At 54.9% G+C, this 20,450-nt stretch overlaps 3 protein-coding genes and 3 pseudogenes across 3 annotated transcripts in view; 5 read left to right on the top strand and 1 right to left on the bottom strand.

Annotated features, from left to right (window-relative positions):
- Positions 1-15,918, bottom strand: part of KIF25 (kinesin family member 25) — a 75,247-nt gene extending 59,329 nt beyond the window's left edge. Inside the window, 2 exon segments of the mRNA XM_063605552.1 lie at positions 6,201-6,267; positions 15,637-15,918. Of these exon segments, the coding sequence (XP_063461622.1) occupies positions 6,201-6,267; positions 15,637-15,707 (138 nt within the window). The 5' untranslated portion in view covers positions 15,708-15,918.
- Positions 15,919-16,037: 119 nt separating this feature from the next.
- On the top strand, positions 16,038-16,742 carry LOC134730563 (SUMO-interacting motif-containing protein 1-like; annotated as a pseudogene).
- A 24-nt stretch (positions 16,743-16,766) lies between these two features.
- Positions 16,767-17,397, top strand: LOC134730562 (SUMO-interacting motif-containing protein 1-like; annotated as a pseudogene).
- A 274-nt stretch (positions 17,398-17,671) lies between these two features.
- On the top strand, positions 17,672-18,163 carry LOC134730561 (SUMO-interacting motif-containing protein 1-like; annotated as a pseudogene).
- A 75-nt stretch (positions 18,164-18,238) lies between these two features.
- On the top strand, positions 18,239-19,358 carry LOC134730642 (SUMO-interacting motif-containing protein 1-like; the record flags this gene model as incomplete). Its single annotated transcript, XM_063605551.1, has 6 exons — positions 18,239-18,302; positions 18,471-18,678; positions 18,898-18,983; positions 19,033-19,071; positions 19,118-19,204; positions 19,333-19,358. Coding segments are annotated over 6 exons (510 nt in total), but the record flags the coding sequence as incomplete, so codon positions are not given.
- A 208-nt stretch (positions 19,359-19,566) lies between these two features.
- LOC134730641 (uncharacterized) lies at positions 19,567-20,267 on the top strand (the record flags this gene model as incomplete). Its single annotated transcript, XM_063605550.1, has 2 exons — positions 19,567-20,002; positions 20,173-20,267. Coding segments are annotated over exons 1-2 (531 nt in total), but the record flags the coding sequence as incomplete, so codon positions are not given.
- Between the last annotated feature and the right edge of the window lie 183 nt (positions 20,268-20,450).

The following is a 20,450-nucleotide window of genomic DNA, read 5'->3' as shown; positions in this document are numbered from 1 at the left end:
CGGTTCCAGAGCCTCCGGGACTCACCGGGCGTGGAACGGCAGTTCCGAGAAAATCCACGGTTCCAGAGCCCCGGGACTCACCGGGCGTGGAACGGCAGTTCCGAGAAAATCCACGGTTCCAGAGCCCCGGGACTCACCGGGCGTGGAACGGCAGTTCCGAGAAAATCCACGGTTCCAGAGCCCCGGGACTCACCGGGCGTGGAACGGCAATTCCGAGAAAATCCACGGTTCCAGCGCCTCCAGGACTCACCGGGCGTGGAACGGCAGTTCCGAGAAAATCCACGGTTCCAGAGCCTCCGGGACTCACCGGGCGTGGAACGGCAATTCCGAGAAAATCCACGGTTCCAGAGCCTCCGGGACTCACCGGGCGTGGAACGGCAGTTCCGAGAAAATCCACGGTTCCAGAGCCTCCGGGACTCACCGGGCGTGGAACGGCAGTTCCGAGAAAATCCACGGTTCCAGAGCCCCGGGACTCACCGGGCGTGGAACGGCAGTTCCGAGAAAATCCACGGTTCCAGAGCCCCGGGACTCACCGGGCGTGGAACGGCAGTTCCGAGAAAATCCACGGTTCCAGAGCCCTGGGACTCACGGGGCGTGGAATGGCAGTTCCGAGAAAATCCACGGTTCCAGCGCCTCCGGGACTCACCGGGCGTGGAACGGCAGTTCCGAGAAAATCCACGGTTCCAGAGCCTCCGGGACTCACCGGGCGTGGAACGGCAGTTCCGAGAAAATCCACGGTTCCAGAGCCTCCGGGACTCACCGGGCGTGGAACGGCAGTTCCGAGAAAATCCACGGTTCCAGAGCCCCGGGACTCACCGGGCGTGGAACGGCAGTTCCGAGAAAATCCACGGTTCCAGAGCCCCGGGACTCACCGGGCGTGGAACGGCAGTTCCGAGAAAATCCACGGTTCCAGAGCCCTGGGACTCACGGGGCGTGGAATGGCAGTTCCGAGAAAATCCACGGTTCCAGCGCCTCCGGGACTCACCGGGCGTGGAACGGCAGTTCCGAGAAAATCCACGGTTCCAGAGCCTCCGGGACTCACCGGGCGTGGAACGGCAATTCCGAGAAAATCCACGGTTCCAGAGCCCCGGGACTCACCGGGCGTGGAACGGCAGTTCCGAGAAAATCCACGGTTCCAGAGCCTCCGGGACTCACCGGGCGTGGAACGGCAGTTCCGAGAAAATCCACGGTTCCAGAGCCTCCGGGACTCACCGGGCGTGGAACGGCAGTTCCGAGAAAATCCACGGTTCCAGAGCCTCCGGGACTCACCGGGCGTGGAACGGCAGTTCCGAGAAAATCCACGGTTCCAGAGCCCCGGGACTCACCGGGCGTGGAACGGCAGTTCCGAGAAAATCCACGGTTCCAGAGCCCCGGGACTCACCGGGCGTGGAACGGCAGTTCCGAGAAAATCCACGGTTCCAGAGCCCCGGGACTCACCGGGCGTGGAACGGCAGTTCCGAGAAAATCCACGGTTCCAGAGCCTCCGGGACTCACCGGGCGTGGAACGGCAGTTCCGAGAAAATCCACGGTTCCAGAGCCCCGGGACTCACCGGGCGTGGAACGGCAGTTCCGAGAAAATCCACGGTTCCAGAGCCCCGGGACTCACCGGGCGTGGAACGGCAGTTCCGAGAAAATCCACGGTTCCAGAGCCCCGGGACTCACCGGGCGTGGAACGGCAATTCCGAGAAAATCCACGGTTCCAGCGCCTCCAGGACTCACCGGGCGTGGAACGGCAGTTCCGAGAAAATCCACGGTTCCAGAGCCTCCGGGACTCACCGGGCGTGGAACGGCAATTCCGAGAAAATCCACGGTTCCAGAGCCTCCGGGACTCACCGGGCGTGGAACGGCAGTTCCGAGAAAATCCACGGTTCCAGAGCCTCCGGGACTCACCGGGCGTGGAACGGCAGTTCCGAGAAAATCCACGGTTCCAGAGCCTCCGGGACTCACCGGGCGTGGAACGGCAGTTCCGAGAAAATCCACGGTTCCAGAGCCCCGGGACTCACCGGGCGTGGAACGGCAGTTCCGAGAAAATCCACGGTTCCAGAGCCTCCGGGACTCACCGGGCGTGGAACGGCAATTCCGAGAAAATCCACGGTTCCAGAGCCCCGGGACTCACCGGGCGTGGAACGGCAATTCCGAGAAAATCCACGGTTCCAGAGCCCCGGGACTCACCGGGCGTGGAATGGCAATTCCGAGAAAATCCACGGTTCCAGCGCCTCCAGGACTCACCGGGCGTGGAACGGCAGTTCCGAGAAAATCCACGGTTCCAGAGCCTCCGGGACTCACCGGGCGTGGAACGGCAATTCCGAGAAAATCCACGGTTCCAGAGCCCCGGGGACTCACCGGGCGTGGAACGGCAGTTCCGAGAAAATCCACGGTTCCAGAGCCTCCGGGACTCACCGGGCGTGGAACGGCAGTTCCGAGAAAATCCACGGTTCCAGAGCCTCCGGGACTCACCGGGCGTGGAACGGCAGTTCCGAGAAAATCCACGGTTCCAGAGCCCTGGGACTCACCGGGCGTGGAACGGCAATTCCGAGAAAATCCACGGTTCCAGAGCCTCCGGGACTCACCGGGCGTGGAATGGCAGTTCCGAGAAAATCCACGGTTCCAGAGCCTCCGGGACTCACCGGGCGTGGAACGGCAGTTCCGAGAAAATCCACGGTTCCAGAGCCCTGGGACTCACCGGGCGTGGAACGGCAGTTCCGAGAAAATCCACGGTTCCAGAGCCCTGGGGACTCACCGGGCGTGGAACGGCAGTTCCGAGAAAATCCACGGTTCCAGAGCCTCCGGGACTCACCGGGCGTGGAACGGCAGTTCCGAGAAAATCCACGGTTCCAGAGCCTCCGGGACTCACCGGGCGTGGAACGGCAATTCCGAGAAAATCCACGGTTCCAGAGCCCTGGGACTCACCGGGCGTGGAATGGCAATTCCGAGAAAATCCACGGTTCCAGAGCCTCCGGGACTCACCGGGCGTGGAACGGCAATTCCGAGAAAATCCACGGTTCCAGAGCCTCCGGGACTCACCGGGCGTGGAACGGAAATTCCGAGAAAATCCATGGCGCCAGGATGGTCTGCGCTGAACGTGGGGCTGCCCTGGGCTTTGGGGGATTTGGCCGTGGGCAACAGAAAGACGGGGGAGCGGGCCTGCGTGGGTACAGGGAGGCTGGATTGCGCTAGGGGTGCTGACGGATGGAGTTGGATGGAAATAAAGTCACCACCTGTTGGGCAAAGGACATGGGACTTATCTTAGGTGGGGGCGACATGGGAAGCAGCGGCATGAGTCACGGGCAGGAAGCTCCACTCTGGGGAGGGCGAGAGGCCGGGAGGGCCAGGAGGTCCTGGAGGCCTGTGCAGCCGCCAGATCTGCAAGGTGCATGTGGTGGATGGTGCTCCGCCTGCGTCCCGGCCCAGGAGTCCCAGTGGAAAAGCCGTTTCATTGCAGGGCCCTTGACGCCAAGCACATCACACACCAAGGCCGCGGTCTGCGTGGCAGTGGAACATGCTGGCCTCGGGGAGGGAGCAGGCAGGGCCACCACGTGGAGATCGGCCTTCCAGTGACCGGAACCACCACGAGGGGCTCACAGTGCAGATGCCAGGGCTCCAGGGCTTCATTTCACACTGTGTGCCTAGTGATCTTACGTGTTAAAAAAGATCCTTTAAGAAGCTCCTCTACATGATACTGGAAAAGTCGGCGGGCTGGGGCAGCACCCTCACCAACAGTGCGTGGTGGACAGCACCAGGCTCTGGACCAGACCCAAATGGGAAGCCTGGGCGTGCACTTTGGGGTCAGCAGCCGCACCAATAGCCGCTCCTCGACTCACTTTGGGGGTCGGCGGCCACACCGACAGCCTCTCCTCGACTCACTTTGGGGGTCGGCGGCCACACCGACAGCCACTGCTTGACTGGCTGCTGGTGCCGCAGAGGCTGTGACGTCCTGGAGAGCCACTCATCCTGAGGGACCCTGAGCGGGGGCCGTCCACGTTCCGCTGGAGAAGGCTTTGGTGGAATGTGATGGCGAGGGGTTACCTCTGCAAGCTCAGGCACTCACGGGCAGGGGTCTGAGGTCCCTCCTCCACAGAAGGACCCGTGTCCCTGGCCAAAGATGGAGACTGGAGTGTGACTGTAGAGCAGCGACACCTCAGGTTCCTTGAGACCTTGTTGACCAAGAGTCTTGACCCTTCTAATAAAGCCATGAAATGCTGTGAGGCCCTCAGGCTGGATGGAGTTACTATTTCCAGCTGTTTTCATTACTGTAGAATGACACTGTGCACTCCCAGGGAACGATGTGGCCTGGAATTGGGTGACGAGATTTGATGCTCAGTCCCACAGCTTTTTGTCATTGTGAATGTGGGAACGTTTTTCACCTCTCTGGGCCTTGGTGTTGCCGCCTGTGTCTTCAGTGCCTAGGAAGGGCATGATAATGCACTCACACCCGGGCCTCAACGCCCCAGGAAAGAACGAGCTTAAAAATGAACGCAGAAAATATTCACTTCATTTCAGAAGTAGTATGAATATCCCTTAATTAATATGCAAATTTTGTGCAACTGCATTTTTTTTTTCCAACGAAACTCGACAGGGTTATTCAAGGACAGTCAAGAAGAGTGGAAGCCCACTTGGCCCTGATTCTGCGAAGATTCCAAGAATTCTAAAGGGGTAATAATTTAAAGATGAGAACACAATGGTTTCCTATTTCCACCGTTACAAATTACGGGAAACTGGGGGCTTCCAACAGAAACTTCTCGTCTCATGGTTCTGGAGGCCAGAAGTCCAAACCCAAGGTGTGGCCGGGCCTCCCTCTGAAGGCTCCTCCTGCCTCTGGCTCTGCTTACAATCCTTGGCCTGCGGTTGTATTGCCCAGTACACACAGTCACATCTGGAATGCTCCCTTCCTCCATCCCCACGTGGCATTCTCTCTGTGTGGAAACTCCTCTGCCTCCCTCCTGTAAGGACACTCACTCACGGTGGCATTTAGAGCCCACCAGGATAACCCAGGACACTCTCCCATCCCGAGTCTTAATTTAGCCACATCTGCAAACCAGTTCACGTCCTGATGAGAAGTGTCCAGGGACTCAGGCCTGCTTTCTTTCCGCGGCCACTTCTCAGCCTAACCCAAGTAGCAATAGCAAACAGTAGAAAAGAACCACCTGAGTCCGTGTGTGCCAAGGGCATTGTCCCTTTGTGCTCCCTTCCTTTCAAATTCTGAGAACAAACCTGCAAGAAAAACTGAGCGCAGTCATCTTTCAGAGACATTTTTCTTTGGTGAGGCAGACAGATCATATGCGTAGCATCGTTCAAGTGTTCTGGGGCTGATCCCAGAATGACAGATCACTCGAGTTACCAGAAGAGCGGCTTCCTGGAACAACGGGGTGTGGGAAGGGGTGGAAACACACCGGCGGGGGCCCTTCGGGGTGATGGAAATGCCGGGCACCTGGCTTGTGGGTCCTTCGAGGTGATGGAGACACCGGGCACCTGGCTTGTGGTGATGGTGGCTGCTGTGGTTTGAATGAGCCACCTCCAAAATTCACGCGGAAGCTTAACCCTCGATGTGGTGGCGTTGAGAAGTGGGGCCTTTGGGGACGGACCTGTGCCTCATGGACAGACTGGAGGGAACTGGCGCAGGCCTTCTGTGCTCCCCGCTGTCCTGCCAGGCGAGGACAGTGCCGGAGATGGCACCATCGGTGAGGAAGAAGGGCCCTCACCAATGGCCCCGCGGCACCTGGTCTTGGATTTTCCAGCCTCCAGAACTGTGAGTGATAAATTCCTGTTCTTAATAAATGTCTCCGTTGCAGGTATTTTGTTACAGCAGCACAAATGACTAAGTCAGTTGCACAACTACTCATTTCCTAAACGTTGACTTGTACACTTAACATGGGTAAATTCATGGTACACCCACCTGGTACACTAAACCTCAAGAGAGCTGTTTTGAAAAAGCGTGAGTTCCTGATGAATTGTTACTCATTAAATACCTGTGAGCACAGAGACACACAGGAATTTGGAGCTCAACCTTGATACAGTGTCAGAAGACACTTCGCACAGCAACCGAGGATTCCCTGTCACCTCACTCGATGGCAAAAAGAAAAGGTCCCAGGGAGTCACCCCCAATGTATTTCTTCCACAAGGGCTAAAAGCTGACTTCAGCACGAAATCACTCCCCACTGGATACGATTCCACTCAGCCTGCAGGACATGTAAAAATATTACCTGTGCCAATTTCAGAAGAAGGACAGCGTTTTCCGTTTCCAGTTCTGCTATCTTGTCTTCTTTGGCCTACAACCAAGGATGCAAAAAGGACAGTGAACAACAGAGCACGCACCTGGTTGCACCGACAACACGAGAGTTCTGTTAATCGGCCATCACTTTCATCCTCGGAACACAGCGCACACCAGACACAAACACACGGGCCCTCGGCAAGGAACTGCTGTCCTAGGCTGCACGGCTGTGCTTTAGTCAATGACAGGCCTCGTACCTCACAGTGGCCCCTTGAGATGGTAGTGCCTTATTTTTACTGTGGCTTTTCTGTGTCGTGATGCACAATTCCTCACTGTTGTGTTACAGCCACCCGCGGTGTGCGGCACAGTCCCGCGCTGCACAGGTCTGTGGCCTGGCTGCAACGGCCGCACCCGATAGCAGCAGGCGGGACCTTCCCAGTTCGTGGAAACGCACCCCATGATGTTCCCACAATGACAAAGTCGTCCAAGGACACATTTCTCAGAACACAACCCCGCCATTAAGCGATGCCTGACTGTATGGGAACTGACCGATGCTGGGCTCGGATGACGCTGCCGCCGCAGGACAGGGAGGAAAGGCCATCTCCACCCCCGACAGGCCCTGCTTCCCTCCCACCGTCCACGCTCACATCCACCACCTCTCCAGCCTCCAGTGTGGCCCCTGACCAGCAGTGGCAGCCGAACCTGGGGGCTTGGACCCTCCCACTCCTTGTCAGAAGGGGACTCAGAGAGGCCGGCTGGGAGGGCTAAGGGCTGCCACAGAAACACTGGGGCACAGAAGCAGCCGGTGTGAAGTCCCCGAGGTGGGAACGAGCGTGGCGTGTTGAGGACGGGGCAGAGGCCTGCGAGGTCAGCGAGTGAGTGAGGGAGGCTGGGGTGGGAAGGAGGCCGGGGCACGGCCAGGGTGTGTGCAAGCCAGGTGCAAGCCCGGGTTTGATCCCACATAGACGGGAGGGCACTGGAGGGTCTGACGTAGGGCAGTGACATATCACCCTATCAACAGTGAACACGGAGAGAGCCAGCGACCAGAGAATTTCCTGCAAAGACAACCACCAGTTTCTTAGGAAGGGGGTTCAGGTGCAGCCCCTCCTACTGCGGGTTCAGTCCTCTGCCGGGGACTCCTCCTCCCCCACGCCTGCTGACACGCCCACAACCAGCTGTGATGAGTTTAGGACAATCTTACTTGTAACTCCAAACTCTTTGGGACTGGTGACGTGACCTGAGGCCTTGGGAGTCATCTACACCAGAGGTCCCCAACCTTTTTGCCACCAGGGGCTGGTTTCGTGGAAGACAGTTTGTCCACAGGCTGGGGGTGGGGTGGTTTTGGGATGAAACTCTTCCACCTGAGGTCATCAGGCATTAGATTCTCATAAGGAGCACGCAACCTAGATGGCCGCATGTGCGGTTCACAAGAGGGTCCGCACTCCTCTGAGACTAATGTCGCTGCTGATGTGGTAGGAAGCGGAGCTCAGGAGGGAATGCTCACTGGCCCCTGCTCACCTCCTGCTGTGCACCCTGTTCCTAACAGGACATGGACCAGTACCAGTCCATGGCATGGAGGCTGGGGACCCCTGATCTACGCTATCCATTGCTATATGCAGTCCATTTAAGCTCTTAAAAAGAAATCTCTGGAATATTTCCTCTCCAATCCACTTAATTCCAAAAGGGCACCCTCTCTTCATGGACAACTGCAGGAGTGGACACCACCACTCTCTGCCAGCTTCTTCTTTCTGGAATTAATTGAAAACGTTTCCATATCCTGACTGAGGTACAAATCACACGCCAGACAATTTACTCATCTCAAGTGCACAGTTCAGCAAGCTTTAGTGTCCTTCTAGTGCAACTCACCAGAAAGGTTCAGAATATGTTCATCTTCCTCAGAAGAAACCCTTAGACATTACTCCTAACTACTTCCTACCCCAGTGCCAGGAAACCACTGATCTATTTTCTGTCTCTATTTGCCGATTCTGGACATTTCATGTAAATAGAATCACACAACACGTGGTCCTTCGTGTCTGGCTTCCACTCTGCATGTTTTCAGGGCTCAGCCATGTGTAGCAATATCAGAATTTCATTCCTTTTTATTGCCAAATAGTATTTCATTGTATGGATGTACAACATTTTGTTTATTCATTCATCAGCTGACGGACGTTGAGGTTTTCTCTTTGGTTATCAAGAGTCATGCTGCCAGGACGTTCCCGTACAAGCTTTGTGGGGAAGTGTTTTCAGTTCTCTCGGGTGCATATACCTAGCATTTTGAGGAACTGCTAGACTGTCTTCCAAAGCAGCTATGAGGCAGGAGGATAGGGAATTAGGGTAACCAAGGGTGAAGGCATAAGCAGAAGAACAGCAGGTGCAGCTACTTCCAGGCAGGACTGGGCAGCACACAGGCCAAGCCTCCCTCCAGTGATAACAAGACAGACAAGTTGCACGTCAGCCTCGGACTGACCATGGGCCACATCTCTGCTTCAGCCTCTGATTGGTCACAGGCCTCTAAAGGGCACCCAGGGGTGTTACCAAATTCTTTTCGCTTAAGAAAAGCCCTAAAGAACATTGTAGCTGGGGATCTTGAGCCGCTTGCTTGAGCCTGCTCCCACTCTGTGGAGTGCACTTTCGCCTCAGTAAATCTGCACTTTCTATACATCTGTGCTTTTGTTGCTGTTTTCTTTTGTTGCTTTTTTCTTTTGTTGCTTCTTTCTTTTGTTGCTTTGTTTGTACATTTTGTTCAATTCTTTGTTCAATTTTGTTCAATTCTTTGTTCAACGCACTAAGAACTTGAACAACTCACAGTCAAGACGTCCCATCCAGTAACAGCAGCATTAGTTTTACTTTCCCACACAACTGCATGAGGATCCCGATTGCTCCACCTACTCTCAAACACCTGTTATTATCTCTCTTTTTTATTATAGTCCTCTTTGTGGCAAGCAGTGGTGTCACACTGCAGTTTTATTTGTCTTTCCCTGGTGGCTAATAATGGTGAACATCATTTTCAGTGTAAAAGTCTTGTTAAGTCTTATACCTTGTACTTCTTTGGTTAAAGGTATTCTGAAATGTTTTGATATTTTTGATGCTATTGTAAGTGAAACTGTTTTCTCTTTCTTTTTCTTTTTCTTTTTTTTTTGGATAGAGTCTCACTCTGTTGCCTGGGTTGGAGTGCAATGGCCTAATCTTGGCTCACTGCAACCTCCACCTCCCAGGTTCAAGCGATTCTCCTGCCTCAGCCTCCCAAGTAGCTGGGATTACAGGCACCCACCACCACGCCCAGCTAATTTTTTTGTATTTTTAGTAGAGATGGGGTTTTGCCATGTTGGCCAGGCTGGTCTTGAACTCCTGACCTCAGGTGATCCACCCGCCTCGGCCTCCCAAAGTGCTGGGATTACAGGCGTGAGCCACCGTGCCCAGCCTTTTTTTTTTTTTTTTTTTAAATAGAAACAGGGTCTTGATATGCTGGCCAGATTGGTCTTGAACTCTTGGCCTCAAGCAACCCTCCTGTCTCAGCCTCCCAGAATGCTAGGATTACAGGCATGAGCCACCATGCCTGGCTGGAATTGTTTTCTTAATTTCATTTTCAGTTGTTCATTTCTACAGTATAGAAATACATTTGCTTTTTGTATATTGATCTTATATTCTTCAACCTTGCTGAATTTGTTTAGTGAGTTTAACTCTATTCTGAACACGCTCCAGGATAAACATGCTAGGTCACAGAACAAGCCTGAATACATTTAAAGGATATAAATCATATATGATTCAGGCTTGTTCTATGACTTAGCATGTTTATCCTGGAGCGTGTTCAATGCGCATTTGAGAAGAATTTTCAATTCTGTTGTTAGGTAGCGTGTTCTACAGATGTCTGTTAGGTCTGTTCAGTTTATCGCATTCTTTGAGTCTTCTGCTTACTTGCTGATTTTCTATCTAGTTGGTCTACCCATAATTGAAGGTAGAGTATTGAAGTCTGCCATCCTTGTTTTTGAATTGCCTATTTCTCTTCCATTCTGTTGGTTTTTGTCTCACTAGTTCAGGAGCCCTGTTGTTAGGTGTATTCTTCCCTCCTTTTATATTATTATAGTTATACACATTATATGTATATATGTTATAAATATAATACATTGTTATAATTATGACTTTACATAATTTCATGTTCATTAAAGGAGGTGAGAAAAGGAAGGAGGATACATATTTATTTATATGCAAGTTCTATTTCTCTTTTTATTCACCATGTTTGTTTCTCTTCATTTGGTCCTGTGGATTCAAGTCACTGGCGTCCTTTCCTGACTCCAGTAAAACTTTGCCTTCATCACATCCTTTGTGTTATTTTTGTCAAATACATTACATTTCTACATGTTACAGGGCCAACAGTACAATTATACACACTCTGTCTTATACAACTGTTCTTTAAATCAGTTAAGAGAACGAAAATGAAGAAATATACATGTCTACTGTCTTTTATAATTACATAATTACCTTTACTGATGCTCTTTGTGGATTTGAGTTTCCTTGTGGTTTCACTTGCTTTCAGCCTGAGGGATTTCCTTTTCACAAGAAATTCTCTCTGATTTTTTTTTTGAAGAATGCTTTTATTTTGCTTTAATTTTTGAAAGACAGTTTTGCCAGATGTAAGACTCTTGATTGACAGCTTTTTTTTCTTTCAGCACTTTGAACATGTCACTCCACTGCCGTATGAATCCATTTTCATGCTGCTAATATAGACAAACCCAAGACTGGGCAAATTACCAAAGAAGGAGGTTTACTGGACTTACAGTTCCACGTGGCTGGGGAGGCCTCACAACCATGGCAGAAGGGGAAAGTCACACCTCACATGGTGACAGAGAGAGACAGAAGGAGCTTGTGCAGGGAAACTCCTCCTTTTAAAACCGTCAGATCTCGTGAGACTCATTCACTATCACGAGAACAGCATGGGAAAGATATCTGCTCCCATGATTCAATTACCTCCCACCGGGTCCCTCCCGCGACAGTGGGAATCCAAGATGAGATTTGGGTGGGGAAACAGCCAAACCATATCAACTGCCCTCTGACTTCCATCATTGCTGAGGAGAAGACAGCCATCAGTCCTTTTGGGTTCTCTTGCATAAGGCAACTCGTTCACACTTTCTGCTTTCAAGATTTTCATGTTGGCTTCAAACATTTGTACTATGACATGTGTGAGTGTGAATCTCTTTGTATTTATCCTACTTTTGGGATTCATTGAACTTCTTTGAGAGATTCACATTTTTAAGCAAATTTGGGAAGTTTTCAGCAATTATTTCTCTGAATGTTTTTCTGCCCCTTTGTCTCTCTTCTCTCCTTTTGCTTTCATTATGCATATGCTGGGGGCTTAAAGGGTTCACATATTTCTCTGAGGTTCTATTCCTTTTTTTCAATCTATTTTTATCTCCGTTTTTAAGATAACATAATTTCTACCAATCTATCTTAAAGTTTGCTGACTTTTCAGTTCAAATCTACTCATGAGCCCTGCCAGATTTTTTTTGGCATTTCAGTTATTTTCAGCTCCAGGATTATCATTAAAAAATAATTTCAATCTCTGTATTTTTTTTTATTTGATGAGACATTGTCATGGTTTCCCTCACTTCTATGAGCACAGTGTTGTTTAGTTTTTTGAACATGGCTGTAATGGCTGCTTTGAAGTCTCTGTCTACTCAACATCTAGGCCCTCCTGCTAGTCAGAGTCAAATTAAAAAAAAAATCTAGGCCCTCACAAGGCAGCTTTTGTTTCCTGTGTTTTCCTCATGTCTCATTTTCCTGTTTCTTTGAATGTCTTTGCATGTCTACATTTTTGTTGAAAATTGGATGTTTTAGGTAACAGTATACAAACTACATGCTGATTCCTCTCTTCCCTCTCTGTAGCTTGGTTTTGTTGTTTTGCTTATTTGTTGAGTCACTTGGCTAGACTATTTCAGTGAAGCTTATTTCCCCTGCAGTGTGAAGCCTCTGGGGTAGTTCCTTGGAGGACTCAGCCTTGGGCATGCACGCAGCCAGCCTGGGTTGTGGTGGTTTTGGTGGGGACACTGGCTATCTCTTTCCTTGATCCCTCTGTTAAGCTATCTACCTCATGCGGTATCACATCTACCTGTTAAGCTCCATTAATTACTAACTGATTGCTCTATGATTTTCAGTAATGACCTGGGCATACATTTCTTCAATGTCTGGTCCAATTAAACTGGAGCAGTGAACATTTTTTAAGGCCAGTCTCTGAGGTTTGTTTTAGCTCCAGGAGGGCTTTTTTTTTTTTTTTTTTGAGACTGAGTCTTGCTCTGTCACCAGGCTGGAGTGCAATGGCGCGATCTCAGCTCACTGCAACCTCTGCCTCCCGGGTTCAAGTGGTTCTCCTGCCTCGGCCTCCCGAGTAGCTGGGACTACAGGTGTGTGCCACCACGCCCAACTGATTTTTGTATTTTTAATAGAGACGGGGTTTCACCATATTGGCCAGGATGGTCTCGATCTCTTGACCTCATGATCCACCCACCTTGGCCTCCCAAAGTGCTGGGATTACAGACGTGAGCCACCGTGCCCAGCCAAGGGCTCTTCTTAGTGTCACCTTGGTTCTCTCTAGCAACCTAGCAGGGCTATGAATTAGTTTGTTGATGATGTGCTGAGTTTTGTCTCTACCCTCAAATCCGTATGTTGAAGTCCTAACCCCCAGCGTGTTAGAACATGATTCTATTTGAAGATAGGCCCTTTAAAGAGGTGATTAAGTTAAAATGAGTCCATGGGGGTGGGCCGTATTCCAATGTGACTGGTGTCCTTACAAGAGGAGGAAATCTGGACACAGAGACACAAGGGATGAAAAAGGACCACGTGAGGACACAGTGAGAAGGTGGCCATTCACAGGCCAAGGAGAGAGGCCTCTGAGGCAACCAAACCTGCCAATGCCTTGAGCTCAGATGCTTCCGCCTCAGAACTGTGAGGGAGAAATTTCTGTTGTTTAAGCCCCCAGTCTGTGGTGCTTTGTTCTGGCAGCCCTCACAGACCAATTCATTGCTCCTAATTAAGAGGAACAATCATTTCAGAGCGTGCCTTCAGGCTTGAATGGTTCCACGCTGTTTCCAATAAAGCCAGTTCCTTTGGGAAGAGCTTCAGAGCAACCTTTTCTTCCCTGTGGACTGCCCTGCTCTCTGGTCTTTTCAGTTTGCCTCTTTTTACAGAACTGTGTCCTACAGTGGAGCTGGGCACAGCAATTGGATCCCAGCCTTCTTAGCCTGCTGTTCTTGGGCTAGAGCCCCATCCGATGAGTAGGGACTGGCTGGAGGAAGGGGGCTGTCCATCATGCTCACCAGGAATTTAGCCTCTTCAACTGGGTGCTGGGGTGAGAAATGCTGGCATCTGTCCCTCCTGGTGAGATAAGGGGACCCTTGGGCGGGAGCTGAGGGGAGAGCGAGCCCTGTCTCCTTGGCCACAACCACCAAGAGTGGGGCTTCTGTCGAGATGAGCTGGGGTGGGGGAAGGAGGGAGCCACAGATGATCATTATTCTTACGGAGTTTCAGCAGGCTTTCTTGAATAAATATTTGTCATCTGATGTATGCTGTGAGGACTATGCTCTGATTTTTTTTTAACTCTTACTCAAATTCCTATCTAAGGGGTCTGGGGAGTCATGCCCTACAAATCATAAATTCTTATCAGATGGGTTTTATTTAACCCTATATATTGTGACTTGCTTTCCAAACCTGACTCGCGCATAACATTACGAGACAAGGAAGAAAGTCAAAATATTTTACCCCAAAAGCATGTTTCTTTGCCATATTTTGAAATGGTCCTGCAGAGCTGTCCGTTGTTGGGGGACGTGTACATCTGTAAAGAATCTCTGTTAACATGGCTAGATCTTTCTTCCAGGCCCTCCCGATCCTGAAGAAATGAACTAGAGTCTAGCACCTTTTAAAGATCTAAATAGGAAACATTTGTCACCTATTGTCTCCAAGGGCAGCCACTATGAGGCTTCAAAAGAACCTTGGTCTCCACAGTCTTTTATCTTAACCTGAACATTTCCTTTCTACTGACCCCAGGTCTTCAGAGAAACTCAACCAATTGTCAACCAGAAAATGTTTACATTTACCTAGAGCCTGGAAGCCCTCCCCCTGCCCTTTGACCTGTCCCGCCTTTCTGGGCAGAACCAATATATTTCTTAAACGTATTTGATTGATGTCTCCTGCCTCTCTAAATTGTATAAAACCAAGTTGTGCCCTGGCCACCTTGGCACACGTTCTCAGGACCTTCTGAGGGCCGTGTTACAGGCCGTGGTCACTCATATTTGGCTCCGAATAAATCTCTTCAAATGTTTTCCAGAGTTTGACTCTTCGTTGACAGCTGTTCGCACAATTTCCATTAAAACCTGGGTGGTTGTCCCCATTTTGCGCGTTTTGCTCAGGTTTCCGGGGCTCCGGCCACCCCGGGTGTCCCCGGGCGGTGTTCTCCCTCCATGGCCATTACTGCACTTGAACCACTGCCCTCCACAGTGTGACATTTTCAGAATAGGAATTTAATCTCATCTTCCCACACTTCTCACGATCCCTCCGACGGTGGCTCCGTGCCCTCAAAAGAAGGATGATCCCTTACTGGTCCCGCCTGACCCGGGGGAGCTCGGCCCCTTGCTGAGCTGTCAGCCTCAAGCAGTAGCTGCTTCCTGCGCTGACCCCTGCCCAGCTCACAGCACTGCTGGCCGCAGCCTCTCACCGAGAGCTCCTGCCCTCAGCCTCCAGCCGGAGGACTCCCCATCCCAGCAGAGCTCAGCTCAGCGGGCACGCGCACGATGCAGAAATCCTTGATTTCTCAGATTAGGCGACGGCTGAATTATAAACACGTGTAAGAGCACGCACCTCCACTTCCCAGCGTTCTGTATTTTACAACCATTCTGTGTTTATTTCATTGATCTACTTCCCGGATTCAACTGTATACTCCAAGAGGGCAGTGACTAGAACTTTATCTGTCCCGGCTTCACTACTGTGCTCCCAGCACGTGCACAGCACCCAGCAGACAGTTTTAAAAGCCGCGGAGGCCCCAGGTGGGAGGGGAGAAGAGGTCCCGGGTGGGAGGGGACAGCAGGCCCCGGATGGGAGGGGAGAAGAGGTCCCGGGTGGGAGGGGACAGCAGGCCCCGGATGGGAGGGGAGAGAAGGCTCCGGTGTGGGAGGGGGGAGGGGGAAGGGGGTAGGAGGTCCCTGGTGGGAGGGGAGAGGAGATCACAGGGAAGTCCAGGGCCTCAGGTGGAGGTCAGTGGTGGGAGGACAGAGCAGGTCCACCACCCCTAGGTCCTGGAAGCCTAGACGGGAGGGGACAGATCACGTGGGACGTTTGCGTCCAAAGCTGGCTACCATCCAGTGAAAGCCTCAAGCCCACCCGATTCTCCCAGGCCTCCGCGTGGAGCCTCTGAGGGGGGTCCCTCCTCCCTCCCCCCACTCAGCCGCACTTGGCTCTGCAGCTGCCGGGTCCGTCGCTCCCAGAAGCCCCCCCACCGCCCGCTCCCCGCCGGCATCGCCTCTGCTTCTGGCCTCCTCTCACTGCCCCCAGTGACCAGCACAGGAGCGGGCGTTGGGGAGCACGAGGCGGTGGCTCAAGGCGGGAGCGAGGGGCAGGAAGAAATAGCAGGAAGACCCAGGGGCAGGGGGCCGGTGTTCAAGCGTAGAGGAACGTTTCATCCCTTCTGAATCCCAGGCCTCGCTGGACCACGGGCCCGCCAGGTTCTCCCGCAACTTGCGGAGCTCCTGGGCCGGCCCTTCCCAGAGGCGCAGCGCTGAGTCCCAGGAGCAGGAAGAGGAGGGGCGAGCACAGTCCTGCCTCCTCCTCCCCGCACAGTGCAGGGGGAATGACCCCCACTGCCTCCTCCTCCCCCCACACTGCAGGGGGAATGACTCCCACTGCCTCCTCCTCCCCCCACACTGCAGGGGGAATGACCCCCACTGTCTCCTCCTCTTCCCACACACTGCAGGGGGAATGACCCCCACTGCCTCCTCCTCCTCCCACACACTGCAGGGGGAATGTCCCGCACTGTCTCCTCCTCCTCCCACACACTGCAGGGGGAATGACCCCCACTGCCTCCTCCTCCTCCCACACACTGCAGGGGGAATGTCCCCCACTGTCTCCTCCTCCTCCCACACACTGCAGGGGGAATGACCCCCACTGTCTCCTCCTCCCACACACTGCAGGGGGATTGACCCCCCACTGCCTCCTCCTCCCCACACACTGCAGGGGGAATGACCCCCACTGCCTCCTCCTTCCCACACACTGCAGGGGGAGTGACCCCCACTGTCTCCTCCTCCCACACACTGCAGGGGGAATGACCCCCACTGCCTCCTCCTCCCCACACACTGCAGGGGGAATGACCCCCACTCTCTCCTCCTCCCCACACACTGCAGGGGGAATGTCCCCCACTGTCTCCTCCTCCTCCCACACACTGCAGGGGGAATGTCCCCCACTGTCTCCTCCTCCTCCCACACACTGCAGGGGGAATGACCCCCACTGTCTCCTTCTACCCCCACACTGCAGGGGGAATGACCCCCACTGTCTCCTCCTCCTCCCACACACTGCAGGGGGAATGACCCCCACTGTCTTCTCCTCCCCCCACACTGCAGGGGGAATGTCCCCCACTGTCTCCTCCTCCTCCCACACACTACAGGGGGAATGACCTCCACTGCCTCCTCCTCCTCTCACACACTGCAGGGGGAATGACCCCCACTGTCTTCTCCTCCCCCCACACTGCAGGGGGAATGTCCCCCACTGTCTCCTCCTCCTCCCACACACAGCAGGAGGAATGACCCCCACTGCCTCCTCCTCCTCCCCACACACACTGCAGGGGGAATGACCCCCACTGCCTCCTCCTCCTCCCCCCACACTGCAGGGGGAATGACCCCCACTGCCTCCTCCTCTTCCCACACACTGCAGGGGGAATGACGCCCACTGCCTCCTCCTCCCCACACACTGCAGGGGGAATGACCCCCACTGTCTCCTCCTCCCCACACACTGCAGGGCGAATGACCCCCACTGTCTCCTCCTCCCCCCACACTGCAGGGGGAATGACCCCCACTGCCTCCTCCTCCTCCCCACACACTGCAGGGGGATTGACCCCCCACTGCCTCCTCCTCCCCACACACTGCAGGGGGAATGACCCCCACTGCCTCCTCCTTCCCACACACTGCAGGGGGAGTGACCCCCACTGTCTCCTCCTCCCACACACTGCAGGGGGAATGACCCCCACTGCCTCCTCCTCCTCCCACACACTACAGGGGGAATGACCCCCACTGTCCCCTCCTCCCCCCACACTGCAGGGGGAATGACCCCCACTGTCTCCTCCTTCCCACACACTGCAGGGGGAATGACCCCCACTCTCTCCTCCTCCCCACACACTGCAGGGGGAATGTCCCCCACTGTCTCCTCCTCCCCCCACACTGCAGGGGGAATGACCCCCACTGCCTCCTCCTCCTCCCACACACTGCAGGGGGAATGACCCCCACTGTCTTCTCCTACCCCCACACTGCAGGGGGAATGACCCCCACTCTCTCCTCCTCCCCACACACTGCAGGGGGAATGACCCCCACTGTCTTCTCCTCCCCCCACACTGCAGGGGGAATGTCCCCCACTGCCTCCTCCTCCCCCCACACTGCAGGGGGAATGAGCCCCACTGTCTCCTCCTACCCCCACACTGCAGGGGGAATGTCCCCCACTGTCTCCTCCTCCTCCACACACTGCAGGGGGAATGACCCCCACTGTCTCCTCCTCCCCCACACACTGCAGGGGGAGTGACCCCCACTGCCTCCTCCTCCCCCCACACTGCAGGGGGAATGACCCCCACTGTCTCCTCCTACCCCCACACTGCAGGGGGAATGACCCCCACTGTCTCCTCCTCCTCCCACACACTGCAGGGGGAATCACCCCCACTGTCTTCTCCTCCCCCCACACTGCAGGGGGAATGTCCCCCACTGTCTCCTCCTCCTCCCACACACTGCAGGGGGAATGACCCCCACTGCCTCCTCCTCCTCCTCCTCCCCACACACTGCAGGGGGAGTGACCCCCACTGCCTCCTCCTCCTCCCCACACACTGCAGGGGGAATGACCCCCACTGCCTCCTCCTCCTCCCACACACTGCAGGGGGAATGACCCCACTGTCTCCTCCGCCCACACACTGCAGGGGGATTGACCCCCCACTGCCTCCTCCTCCCCACACACTGCAGGGGGAATGACCCCCACTGCCTCCTCCTTCCCACACACTGCAGGGGGAGTGACCCCCACTGTCTCCTCCTCCCACACACTACAGGGGGAATGACCCCCACTGTCCCTTCCTCCCCCCACACTGCAGGGGGAATGACCCCCACTGTCTCCTCCTCCCCACACACTGCAGGGGGAATGACCCCCACTCTCTCCTCCTCCCCACACACTGCAGGGGGAATGTCCCCCACTCTCTCCTCCTCCCCACACACTGCAGGGGGAATGTCCCCCACTGTCTCCTCCTCCTCCCACACACTGCAGGGGGAATGTCCCCCACTGTCTCCTCCTCCTCCCACACACTGCAGGGGGAATGACCCCCACTGTCTCCTTCTACCCCCACACTGCAGGGGGAATGTCCCCCACTGTCTCCTCCTCCTCGCACACACTGCAGGGGGAATGTCCCCCACTGTCTCCTCCTCCTCCACACACTGCAGGGGGAATGACCCCCACTGTCTCCTCCTCCTCCCACACACTGCAGGGGGAATGACCCTCACTGTCTTCTCCTCCCCCCACACTGCAGGGGGAATGTCCCCCACTGTCTCCTCCTCCTCCCACACACTGCAGGGGGAACGACCCCCACTGCCTCCTCCTCCTCCCCACACACACTGCAGGGGGAATGACCCCCACTGCCTCCTCCTCCTCCCCCCACAATGCAGGGGGAATGACCCCCACTGCCTCCTCCTCTTCCCACACACTGCAGGGGGAATGACCCCCACTGTCTCCTCCTCCCCCCACACTGCAGGGGGAATGACCCCCACTGCCTCCTCCTCCTCCCTACACACTGCAGGGGGAATGTCCCGCACTGTCTCCTCCTCCTCCCACACACCGCAGGGGGAATGACCCCCACTGCCTCCTCCTCTTCTCACACACTGCATGGGGAATGACCCCCACTGTCTCCTCCTCCCACACACTGCAGGGGGAATGACCCCCACTGCCTCCTCCTCCCACACACTGCAGGGGGAATGACCCCCACTGCCTCCTCCTCCCACACACTGCAGGGGGAATGACCCCCACTGCCTCCTCCTCCCACACACTGCAGGGGGAATGACCCCCACTGTCTCCTTCTCCCCCCACACTGCAGGGGGAATGACCCCCACTGCCTCCTCCTCCTCCCCACACACACTGCAGGGGGAATGACCCCCACTGTCTCCTCCTCCCCACACACTGCAGGGGGAATGACCCCCACTGCCTCCTCCTCCTCCTCCTCCCCACACACTGCAGGGGGAATGACCCCCACTGTCTCCTCCTCCTCCCCACACACTGCAGGGGGAATGACCCCCACTGCCTCCTCCTCCTCCTCCTCCCCACACACTGCAGGGGGAGTGACCCCCACTGCCTCCTCCTCCTCCCCACACACTGCAGGGGGAATGACCCCCACTGCCTCCTCCTCCTCCCCACACACTGCAGGGGGAATGACCCCCACTGTCTCCTCCTCCTCCCCACACACTACAGGGGGAATGACCCCCACTGTCTCCTCCTCCTCCCCCCACACTGCAGGGGGAATGACCCCCACTGCCTCCTCCTCCTCCCCACACACTGCAGGGGGAATGACCCCCACTGCCTCCTCCTCCTTCCCACACACTGCAGGGGGAATGTCCCCCACTGCCTCCTCCTCCCACACACTGCAGGGGGAATGTCCCCCACTGTCTCCTCCTCCCACACACTGCAGGGGGAATGACCCCCACTGCCTCCTCCTCCTCCCCACACACTGCAGGGGGAATGACCCGCACTGCCTCCTCCTCCCACACACTGCAGGGGGAATGACCCCCACTGTCTCCTCCTCCCCCCACACTGCAGGGGGAATGACCCCCACTGCCTCCACCTCCTCCCCACACACACTGCAGGGGGAATTATCTCCACTGCCTCCTGCTCCCCACACACACACTGCAGGGGGAGTGACCCCCATATTTTAATGCAGTGGTTTCTCTGGTCACTCACGGTCCAGCACTAGCACGCAGCAGTTGCGGAAATGCTGTGGGTAAGAGACGGCCTGGATTTTGAAGGCGCTGCATGAAAA

Source organism: Pan paniscus, chromosome 5 (assembly GCF_029289425.2).
Source record: "Pan paniscus chromosome 5, NHGRI_mPanPan1-v2.0_pri, whole genome shotgun sequence".
NCBI classification, from domain to species: domain Eukaryota; kingdom Metazoa; phylum Chordata; class Mammalia; order Primates; family Hominidae; genus Pan; species Pan paniscus.
This window is presented reverse-complemented; position numbering and strand designations above follow the sequence as displayed.